Source organism: Boleophthalmus pectinirostris, unplaced genomic scaffold, assembly GCF_026225935.1.
Source record: "Boleophthalmus pectinirostris isolate CB_2022bp ecotype Guang Dong unplaced genomic scaffold, ASM2622593v1 HiC_scaffold_23, whole genome shotgun sequence".
Taxonomy (NCBI): Eukaryota; Metazoa; Chordata; class Actinopteri; order Gobiiformes; family Gobiidae; genus Boleophthalmus; species Boleophthalmus pectinirostris.
The window spans coordinates 3,481,282-3,493,478 of NW_026571207.1; the positions used below are offsets into that span (position 1 = coordinate 3,481,282).

The following is a 12,197-nucleotide window of genomic DNA, read 5'->3' on the forward strand; positions in this document are numbered from 1 at the left end:
ACACTCGGTGTGTTGTTTTGTTGTTTTTTTCGTTTCGTAAAGACTCGAGTTTCATCTGTGATTCGTCAAACGCTTCATCGACAGAAACAGTGAAAAGTGAGAGTTTTATCTGAATATAGTTTGAGCAGAAAGTCCAGACTAAACCAGGTCTAAACCAGGACTAAACCAGGTCTAAACCAGGTCTAAACAAGGACTAAACCAGGTCTAAACCAGGTCTAAACCAGGACTAAACCAGGACTAAACCAGGTCTAAACAGGTCTAAACCAGAGTGAAATGTTTGAGTTTTTTATAGTTTCAGTGAAATGTGAGTTGTGGAACATCGTGTCTCTTTAGACTCTTCGCACAAACACGCGGAAGGCGGAGAGGGCGCGACGAAAACGCGACGAAAACGCGAGGGAAACGCGCAAACGACGTGAAAACAGCGCGGCACGGTTCGGCACGGCGCGTCTGTGCGCGTAATGCGCGCGGCACGACGAAAACACGCGGAAATAAAGTTGGTGTTTGTTTTTGTTGTTCGTGTCACAAAGAACCAGGGGGCGGGGCGTGGGAGTGCGCCGAGCAGCCAATCAGCGTCGAGCACAGCGCCTCAGGGCTGCCGTGATTGGTCAGGACAGACAGAGGAGATCTGGTCCAGGGTCCAGGCTCAGATCTGGTCCAGGATCCTACTCAGATCTGGTCCAGGTCCAGGATCAGATCTGGTCCAGGGTCCGGGCTCAGATCTGGTCCAGGTCCAAGCTCAGATCTGGTCCAGGGTCAGATCTGGTCCAGGGTCCAGGCTCAGATCTGGTCCAGGATCCTGCTCAGATCTGGTCCAGGGTCCGGGCTCAGATCTGGTCCAGGGTCCAAGGTCCAGGCTCAGATTTGATCCAGGATCCTGCTCAGATCCGGTCCAGGTCCGGGCTCAGATCTGGTCCAGGGTCCAGGCTCAGATCTGGTCCAGGATTAAAGCTGCACCGTGTACTTTTCCTGCTGGAGGCTCTGTCTGCCGTCTCCATGGCGACTGTTTTGCCTGGAGTTTTCCGCAGTGTGGCTTTAAACTGGAAGCTCGCCTCACCACAGACGTGACTCGTAAACGAGGAAAGAGGAAAAGGCACAACTGAAATCTGCAAATGTTTAGACTGGAAAGAATGTGATCAACGTTTAGTCCTGGTTTAGTCCTGGTTTAGTCCTGGTTTAGTCCTGGTTTAGTCCTGGTTTAGACCTGTTTTAGTCCTGTTTTAGTCCTGGTTTAGACCTGGTTTAGTCCTGGTTTAGTCCTGGTTTAGACCTGGTTTAGTCCTGTTTTAGTCCTGGTTTAGACCTGGTTTAGACCTGGTTTAGTCCTGGTTTAGACCTGGTTTAGTCCTGGTTTAGACCTGGTTTAGCCTGGTTTTAGACCTGGTTTAGTCCTGGTTTAGTCCTGGTTTAGTCCTGTTTTAGTCCTGGTTTAGTCCTGTTTTAGTCCTGGTTTAGTCTTGATTTAGTCCTGGTTTAGTTCTGGTTTAGTCCTGGTTTGGTCCTGGTTTAGACCTGGTTTAGACCTGGTTTAGTAGTCCTGGTTTAGTCCCTGGTTTAGAGTTTAGTCCTGGTTTAGTCCTGGATTAGACCTGGTTTAGACCTGGTTTAGTCCTGGTTTAGACCTGGTTTAGTCCTGGATTAGTCCTGGTTTAGTCCTGGTTTAGACCTGGTTTAGACCTGGTTTAGTCCTGGTTTAGACCTGGTTTAGACCTGGTTTAGACCTGAAATAGACATGCATTTAGTCCTGGTTTAGACCTGGTTTAGACCTGGTTTAGACCTGGTTTAGATCAGTTTTGGTCCAAAATAGAGACACTTGGACATTTCTTGTATAAAATTGGGACAAATCAGTGTTTTTTAATAAATCTGCGGGGACAGGGGGACACGGGGTCTAGACCAGGTCCATCCCGGTTGGTCCTGGTCCTGGTCCCGGGTCCAGACTGGTCCGGGTCCGGGTCCTGGTCCGTTTGTCTCGGCTGCGTTTTCACATCAGGCAAAGTTTGTTGGTGAAATCTGACTCTGGTGGAAAACAGGACTCGGTCGCGGTCCGAGCCACGGCCAAAGTCTGAGCCAATCAGACGCGGCCTGTGGAGCTGTGAGCCAATGGGGCGCAAGGGGCTGGACCGTTGGCCAATCACACGCGGGCTCTGCAGTTTGTTTCCAAAAGTGCAGGAGGAGGGGGCGGAGCCAAGGGACAAGTGGAAAAGTACAGAGAAGACAGAAGTACTACAAATACTACAGGAAAGTACTACAAATACTACAGAGAAATACTACAGATACTACAGAATCTGCAGTACTTCCAAGTATTCGCAGTAGTTATCACAGTATTTTAACTCTTAACTTGTACTTTGCTCCTGTGGTTTTGAAGTACTCTCTTGTACTTTTGTGTACTTATAAATATTTATAAATAAATATTCTGCAGTGTCGTTTGTGAAAGAGAAAGAGTCAAAACATATTACACATTTAGACCTGGTTTAGTTCTGGTTTAGTCCTGGTTTAGTTCTGGTTTAGACTTGGTTTAGACCTGATTTGGTCCTTGTTTAGTCCTGGTTTAGTTCTGGTTTAGACCTGGTTTAGTCCTGGTTTAGTCCTGGTTTAGTCCTGGTTTAGTCCTGGTTTAGACCTGGTTTAGTTCTGGTTTAGTCCTGGTTTAGTTCTGTTTTAGACCTGGTTTAGTCCTGGTTTAGACCTGGTTTAGACCTGGTTTAGTCCTGGTTTAGACCTGGTTTAGTCTTGGTTTAGTCCTGGTTTAGTCTTGGTTTAGTTCTGGTTTAGACCTGGTTTTAGACCTGGTTTTAGACCTGGTTTAATCCTGGTTTAGACCTGGTTTAGTCCTGGTTTAGTTCTGGTTTAGACCTGGTTTTAGACCTGGTTTAGACCTGGTTTAGTTCTGGTTTAGACCTGGTTTTAGACCTGGTTTTAGACCTGGTTTAGACCTGGTTTAGTTCTGGTTTAGACCTGGTTTTAGATCTGGTTTAATCCTGGTTTAGACCTGGTTTAGTCCTGGTTTAGTTCTGGTTTAGACCTGGTTTTAGACCTGGTTTTAGACCTGGTTTAGTTCTGGTTTAGACCTGGTTTAGACCTGTGACAAATTTAGATTTTTCTCTCATGTTTTTATTTTCGTTTTTAAATTTTGATCAGAATTTTTGATCCGTGTGAATCCGTCGAGTTTATTCAAGTCGAAGAACATACAGTACCCCCCCCCCGTGGGCGTGTCTTTGTTCATGTGTGGGCGTGTCCGTGTGGATTAGTGGGCGTGTGCGGCGTCATGTGACCTGCTGCTCCACTGACCTCCTGAAACAGAACAAACTGTTCTGTACCAGTGCCTCAGATAAAGTACTATTACCTCAGAGTACCTGAGTGTACTGCAGGAGAGGAGGAGGGGGTACTAACTGTAGTAGTAGTAGTAGTAGTAATAGTAGTAGTAGTAGTTTATCCATGATTGTAGTTTTGTTGCTGTTTCTCCTGTTTTTGTGTAAATCATTCTATAAATACAACAGATTAGTACCAGCAGCAGTAGAAGTAATAGTATTTGTAGTAGTATCATGGTAGTAGTAGTAGTAATATCAGTAGTAGTAGTAATATTAGTAGTAGTTACAGTAGTAGTAGTAGTAGTAGTAGTAGTTGACACACACATTACACATGTGTGTGTTGTAGGACGTGTGTGTGTGTGTGTGTGTGTGTAGGACGTTGTGTATTTGTTGTAGGACGTGTGTGTGTGTGTGTGTGTGTGTGTGTGGTGTGTGTGTGTGTGTAGGACATGTGTGTGTGTGTGTGTGTGTGTAGGACGTGTGTGTAGGACGTGTGTGTGTGTGTGTGTGTGTAGGACATGTGTGTGTGTGTGTGTGTGTGTGTGTGTGTAGGACGTTGTGTATTTGTTGTAGGACATGTGTGTGTGTGTGTGTGTGTAGGACATGTGTATGTGTGTGTGTGTGTGTGTGTGTGTAGGATGTTGTGTATTTGTTGTAGGACATGTGTGTGTGTGTGTGTGACGTTGTGTATTTGTTGTAGGACGTGTGTGTGTGTGTGTGTGTGTGTGTAGGATGTTGTGTATTTGTTGTAGGACGTGTGTGTGTGTGTGTGTGTAGGATGTTGTGTATTTGTTGTAGGACGCGCGTGTGTGTGTGTGTGTGTGTGTAGGACATGTGTGTGTGTGTGTGTGTGTAGGATGTTGTGTATTTGTTGTAGGACGTGTGTGTGTGTGTGTGTAGGACATGTGTGTGTGTGTGTGTGTGTGTGTAGGATGTTGTGTATTTGTGTTGTGTGGAGTGTGTACATGTGTGTGTGTGTGTGTGTGTGTGTGTGTGTGTGTAGGATGTTGTGTATTTGTTGATTAACACCAGTCCAGACAGACACACACACACACACACACACACACACTTTGTTTCTAAATGTGCCTCGTGCACCAACGGGGGAGCAGAGCGCGCGACCCTGTGCGCGTGCGTGGGCGCGGGAGGGACACGTTTGGCACGTACACCCGTCTGACGTCACCAGGGAAACCCGACACTGCGGGCGCTGATTGGCTGAGGCCCGAGCCAAGCCCCGCCTACCGTAACGGACTGTTCCGAGTTTGTTTTGTTTACATCTTCAGCTGTCACTACAAATACTACAAATACTACTACAAATACTACAATACTACAACAAATACTACAATACTACTACAAATACTACAATACTACTACAAATACTACTACTACTACTAAATACTATACTAAATACTACTACTACTACATACTACTACAAATACTAACAATACTACTACAAATACTACTACAAATACTACTACTACAATACTACTACTATACAATACTACTACAAATACTACTAAAATACTACTACAAAATACTACTACTAAATACTACAAATACTACTGAAAATACTACAAATACTACAAATACTACAAATACTACAAATACTACAAATACTACTGCAAATACTACTGCAAATACTACTGCAAATACTACTAATACTACAAATACTACAAATACTACAAATACTACAAATACTACAAATACTACAAATACTACTGCAAATACTACAAATACTACTGCAAATACTACTACAAATACTACAACCAATACTACAAATACTACTGCAAATACTACAAATACTACTGAAAACACTACTACAAATACTACTACAAATACTATAAATACTACAAATACTACTACAAATACTATAAATACTACAAATACTACTACAAATACTATAATACTACAATACTACTACAAAATACTACAAAATACTAATACTACAAATACTACATACAAATACTACAATACTACAATACTACAATACTACTACAAATACTACAATACTACTACAAATACTACAATACTACAAATACTACAAACACTACTGCAAATACTACTGCAAATACTACTACAAATACTACAATACTACAAATACTACTGCAAATACTACAATACTACAAATACAACAATACTACAATACTACAATACTACAAATACTACAAATACTACTGCAAATACTAAAAATACTACTGCAAATACTACTACAAATACTACAACCAATACTACAAATACTACTGCAAATACTACAAATACTACTGCAAATACTACTACTACTACAACAACTACTACTACAACTACTACTACAACTACTACTACAAATACTACAACTACTACTACAAATACTATAAATACTACAAATACTACAATACTACTACAAATACTACAATACTACTAATACTACCAAATACTACAATACTACTACAAATACTACAAATACTACAATACTACAAATACTACAAACACTACTGCAAATACTACTGCAAATACTACTACAAATACTACAATACTACAAATACTACTGCAAACACTACTACAAATACTACTACAAATACTACTGCAAATACTACTACAAATACTACAATACTACAAACACTACTACAAATACTACTGCAAATACTACTACAAATACTACTGCAAATACTACAATACTACAAATACAACAATACTACAAATACTACAATACTACAAATACTACAAATACTACAAATACTACTGCAAATACTAAAAATACTACTGCAAATACTACTACAAATACTACAACCAATACTACAAATACTACTGCAAATACTACAAATACTACTGCAAATACTACTACTACTACAACAACTACAACAACTACTACTACTACTACAAATACTACAACTACTACTACAAATACTATAAATACTATAAATACTACAAAATACTACTACAAATACTACTACAAATACTATAAATACTACTACAAATACTACAATACTACTACAATACTACTACAAATACTACAATACTACTACAAATACTACAATACTACTACAAATACTACAAATACTACAATACTACAAATACTACAATACTACAATACTACAAACACTACTGCAAATACTACTGCAAATACTACTACAAATACTACAATACTACAAACACTACTACAAATACTACTGCAAATACTACAAATACTACTACAAATACTACAATACTACAAATACAACAATACTACAAATACTACAATACTACAAATACTACACAAATACTACAAATACTACTGCAAATACTAAAAATACTACTGCAAATACTACTACAAATACTACAACCAATACTACAAATACTACTGCAAATACTACAAATACTACTGCAAATACTACTACTACTACAACAACTACTACTACAACTACTACTACAACTACTGCTACAAATACTACAACTACTACTACAAATACTACAATACTACTACAAATACTACAATACTACTACAAATACTACAATACTACTACAAATACTACAATACTACTACAAATACTACAAATACTACAAACACTACTGCAAATACTACTGCAAATACTACTACAAATACTACAATACTACAAATACTACTGCAAACACTACTACAAATACTACTACAAATACTACTGCAAATACTACTACAAATACTACAATACTACAAACACTACTACAAATACTACTGCAAATACTACTACAAATACTACTGCAAATACTACAATACTACAAAGACAACAATACTACAAATACTACAATACTACAAATACTACTGCAAATACTACTACTAATACTACTACAAATACTACTACAAATACTACTACTACTACAACAACTACTACTACAACTACTACTACAAATACTACAACTACTACTACAAATACTATAAATACTACAAATACTACTACAAATACTACAAATACTACTACAAATACTACAATACTACTACAAATACTACAAATACTACAATACTACTACAAATACTACAATACTACTACAAATACTACAATACTACTACAAATACTACAATACTACTACAAATACTACCAAATACTACAATACTACAAATACTACAATACTACAATACTACAAATACTACTGCAAATACTACTACAAATACTACAACTACTACAAAACTACTACTACAAATACATACTAAAATACTACTGCAAATACTACTACAAATACTACTGCAAATACTACAATACTACAAATACAACAATACTACAAATACTACTGCAAATACTACTGCAAATACTAAAAATACTACAACCAATACTACTGCAAATACTACTGCAAATACTACTACTACTACAACTAATACAACAACTACTACTACTACAAATACTACTACTACTACTACAAATACTGCAAATACTACAACTACAAAAAATACTACTACTACAAATACTGCAAATACTACTACTACTACAAATACTACAACTACAAATACTACAAATATTACAAATACTACTGCAAATACTGCAAATACTACAAATGCTACCACAAATAATACAAATACTACTACTACTACTACTACAAATACTACTGCAAATACTACTACTACAACTACAACTACTACAACTACTGATACTACTACTATTACTACTAGGATACTACTACAAATACTATTACTTCTATTATTATTACAAATACAACTACTACTACTACTGCAACTACTGCTACTACTGCTACTACTGCTACTACTGCTACTACTGCTACTACTACTACATAAAGTAAACAGCACGTCCTACGGGATTAAAACTATGTGAGTGTTGTAAAAAAATAAAAAAGTGTCTTGTTTTGCAGCTCGTGCATTTTTCGAACTGGTTGTGAGGAAACGCGCGCGCGCCCCTCCTCCTCGCGCTCTGGTGAAAACAAGAGCACGTGACTGAACCACGTGACTGCGCCCGTAACACGAGCACGGGCGCCCCCTGGTGGAAGAAACACGAACTGAACACTTCAAATATTAAAACTTTATTACACCAGAAATATTTTCCATTTTACAATATTTTACACCATCTGTGGACCACGTGGTTTAGACCTGGTTCAGTCCTGGTTCAGTCCTGGTTTAGACCCGGTTTAGACCCGGTTTAGACCCGGTTTAATCCTGGTTTAGACCTTGTTTAGACCTTGTTTAGACCTTGTTTAGACCTGGTTCGGTCCCGGTTTAGTCCTGGTGTAGTCCCAGTTCAGTCCTAGTCTAGTCCTGGTTTATTTGGTCTACTTTAGTGCTGGTTCAGTCCCGCATGAGTCCATCTTAAGTCCATCTTAAGTCCTGGTCTAGTCCTGGTCTAGTCCTGGTCTAGTCTTGGTGTAGTTATGTTTAGTCCCCCTTTAGTCTTAGTCCAGTCCTTTGTACAGTCTTGGTTTAAACCTGGTTCAGTCCTGGTTTAGTCCCACTTTAGTCCTAATCCAGTCCTGGTCTAGTCTTGGTTTAGTTCTAGTTAAGTCTCACTTTAGTGCTGGTTCAGTCCCGGCTCAGTCCCGATTTAGTCCAGCTTCAATCCTGATCTAGTCCTGATTTAATCCAGCTTCAATTCTGGTTCAGTCCCGATTTCAGACCAGCTTCGGTCCCGGTTCGGTCCCGGTTTAGTCCTGGTTCAGTTCCAGCTCCAGCTCCTCTTGTTCTTTGGCGTCTGCTTCTCTGAGTTTCTGCTCCAGGTCTTCTGGGATGGGGACCTCCATGAGATTGTCCATCCCGGTCTGAGGCTCGTCTCCGATCAGAACCTGGACACACGTGATGGACGTTAAAGCTCCCGAAGAACCCAGACCCACTGTGAGCTCTGACCATGTTCTAAAGTTCTCATGTTCTCATGTTCTAAAGTTCTCATGTTCTAAAGTTCTCATGTTCTAAAGTTCTCATGTTCTAAAGTTTTAAAGTTCTCATGTTCTAAAGTTTTAAAGCTCTCATGTTCTAAAGTTCTACTGTTCTAAAGTTCTCATGTTCTAAAGTTCTCATGTTCTAAAGTTCTCATGTTCTAAAGTTTTAAAGCTCTCATGTTCTAAAGTTCTACTGTTCTAAAGTTCTCATGTTCTAAAGTTTTAAAGTTCCCATGTTCTAAAGTTCTACTGTTCTAAAGTTCTCATGTTCTAAAGTTCTCATGTTCTAAAGTTCTCATGTTCTAAAGTTCTCATGTTCTAAAGTTCTAAGGTTCTCATGTTCTAAAGTTCTAAGATTCTCATGTTCTAAAGTTCTAAGATTCTCATGTTCTAAAGTTCTAAGGTTCTCATGTTCTAAAGTTCTCATGTTCTAAAGTTCTAAGGTTCTCATGTTCTAAAGTTCTAAGGTTCTCATGTTCTAAAGTTCTAAGGTTCTCATGTTCTAAAGTTCTAAAGTTCTCATGTTCTAAAGTTCTCATGTTCTAAAGTTCTAAGGTTCTCATGTTCTAAAGTTCTAAGGTTCTCATGTTCTAAAGTTCTAAGGTTCTAAAGTTCTAAGATTCTCATGTTCTAAAGTTCTAAGGTTCTCATGTTCTAAAGTTCTAAGGTTCTAAAGTTCTAAGGTTCTCATGTTCTAAAGGTTCTCATGTTCTAAAGTTCTCATGTTCTAAAGTTCTAAGGTTCTCATGTTCTAAGGTTCTCGTGGTCCTGGTCAGACACAGAGCTGCAGTTGTGTGTGTTTGGAGTCTGGTCTTTCTCCAAACCCTGGACCTTGAACCTGAACGTGCAGCAGATCTAAAATAATTTAATACGTAATAAAAAAAACAAAACAACGATTTTCTTCAATATTTGTCTCCAAAACCAAAATGAAAAAACTGATAATGATTCATTTTTTTCAGTTTTCAATTTTGTGTTTAAATGAAAAATGGAAAAAACTGATAATGAACGTTTACGTGAAACCCCCGTCCCTCGTCCTCTCGTCCTCCACTCGTCCTCCACTCGTCCTCCACTCGTCCTCCACTCGTCCTCCACTCGTCCTCGTCCTCCTTGTCCTCCCCCTGTCCCCCTGCGTCCTCCTGACCTCTTAAGGTTCGTTCACACCAAAGCGTCAAAAAACTCCTTGACGTTTCTATTTGGAGCCTTTGTATTTGAGTTCAGACGCCCCGACGCTCGTGTCTTTGACGCCGCGGACGAACGGGAGAAAAATACTTGACGCGCGTCCGTTGCCCTGGAAACAAGAGCCCGGTCCTGGACTTTTCCCGAAACAATGTCAGACCAGACTGAGAGACTTTAGTGTTTTTATCACATAAAACATCAGCGGAGGAAATCGACTCGACGACTGGAGCCAGTTTATATTTATACTCCACTAATGACACTGGATCAGTCCTGGTCTAGTCCTGGTCTAGTCCTGGTTTGGTCTCGGTCTATTCAGGGTCTAGTCCTTCCTGGTCTAGTCCTGGTTTGGTCTCGGTCTAGTCTCGGTCCGGTCCTTGTTTAGTCCTGGTTTAGTCCTGGTTTAGTCCTGGTTTAGTCCTGGTTTAGTCCTGGTTTAGTCCTGGTTTAGTCCTCGCGATCGGTCTCGGTGTTTGTGGTGTCTATATTTATTCTTCGTTCATGTTTGTGATTCTGGTTCTGGGGTTTTTCTTCCTGATAATAACGTCGCTGCGTCTCTGGATACTCGTCCCTGATTGGTCAACGCGGCTCGTCTGACGCGAAAAGTTCAGCATTTTCAACTTCTTGACGCTGACGCCTTGGACGCGCGTCTAGAGCGCCGACGCCAAAACGCTCAAGACTCGCTGCGTCGACGCCAGATTCGCGCCGCACTGACGCAGAAAACGCGACACAAAAACGCAGGAGGCTCTAGTCGCGTCCCACATCGACTTTACATAGAAACTGGACGATTTGACGCCTCGGTGTGAACGGCACTTATGAGTTTCTCGGCGGCGCTGCGTCCCCCTGCGTCCCCCTGTGTCCTTCTGACCTGTATGAGTTTCTCGGCGGCGCTGCGTCCCCCTGCGTCCCCCTGCGTCCTTCTGACCTGTATGAGTTTCTCGGCGGCGCTGCGTCCCCCTGCGTCCTTCTGACCTGTATGAGTTTCTCGGCGCGCTGCGCCCCCTGCGTCCCCCTGCGTCCCCCTGCGTCCCCCTGCGTCCCCCTGCGTCCTTCTGACCTGTATGAGTTTCTCGGCGGCGCTGCGTCCCCCTGCGTCCCCCTGTCCCCCTGCGTCCTTCTGACCTGTATGAGTTTCTCGGCGGCGCTGCGTGCCCGGGCGTCTCTCTCCCAGGTGTGGTACTCCCTCATGAGGGCGTACACCTGTCTGCTCTTGAGGACGCGTCGCCCCCTGGAGGTGGCGCAGAGCAGCAGCAGCGTCTCCAGCAGCATCCGCCTCAGGTCCGAGTCCGACTCCCTCTGTTTGTCCTCGGGAAGGTACTGCAGGTCCACGGGAAGACCTGAGGCACACGCACACGTATATATACACACGTATATATACACATATATACACACGCACACACAGGAAGACCTGAGGTACACGCACACGTATATATACACATATATACACATGTATATACACATGTATATACATGTGTATATACTGTTAGAATAATTGTGTATATGTTATCCCATATTTTCTATGTATTGTTTTTTGTGTGAAATAATGTTTGTGCTTATAACTATGCAGTGACTTGTCACCCACTCTGCACACCGCTAAAACAATGACTTAGTCAGCACTTTTCTGAGAAAGAGGGCGGCTCTCACTTTGCTGGGAAAGAGGGCGGCTCTCAAGGACGGCAGAAAGAAGGAGACGAGCTGTTCCCAAAGATGCTACAACAAAGATGCTACAACAATGATGCTGCACCTTATCGGCCACCTGCTGCTGAATAGACATATTTGCACAATGAAATCATGTCTGATGTTTCTACTGTTTTTCTGTTGTATTCAACCCCCCCCTTAGAGAAACACCCATTGTAACTAGGGACTCCCTTATGACAATAAAAAGAGGAGACGCAGGGAGAGCATCAGGGCGGGTGG

The 12,197-nt window shown here is 41.0% G+C and overlaps 1 protein-coding gene across 1 annotated transcript in view; it reads right to left on the reverse strand.

The window, feature by feature from the left end:
* Positions 1-8,242: 8,242 nt before the first annotated feature.
* The window catches only part of hgh1 (HGH1 homolog (S. cerevisiae)), a 19,673-nt gene continuing 15,718 nt past the window's right edge, over positions 8,243-12,197 (reverse strand). Inside the window, 2 exon segments of the mRNA XM_055158946.1 lie at positions 8,243-9,014; positions 11,403-11,617. Of these exon segments, the coding sequence (XP_055014921.1) occupies positions 8,877-9,014; positions 11,403-11,617 (353 nt within the window). The 3' untranslated portion in view covers positions 8,243-8,876.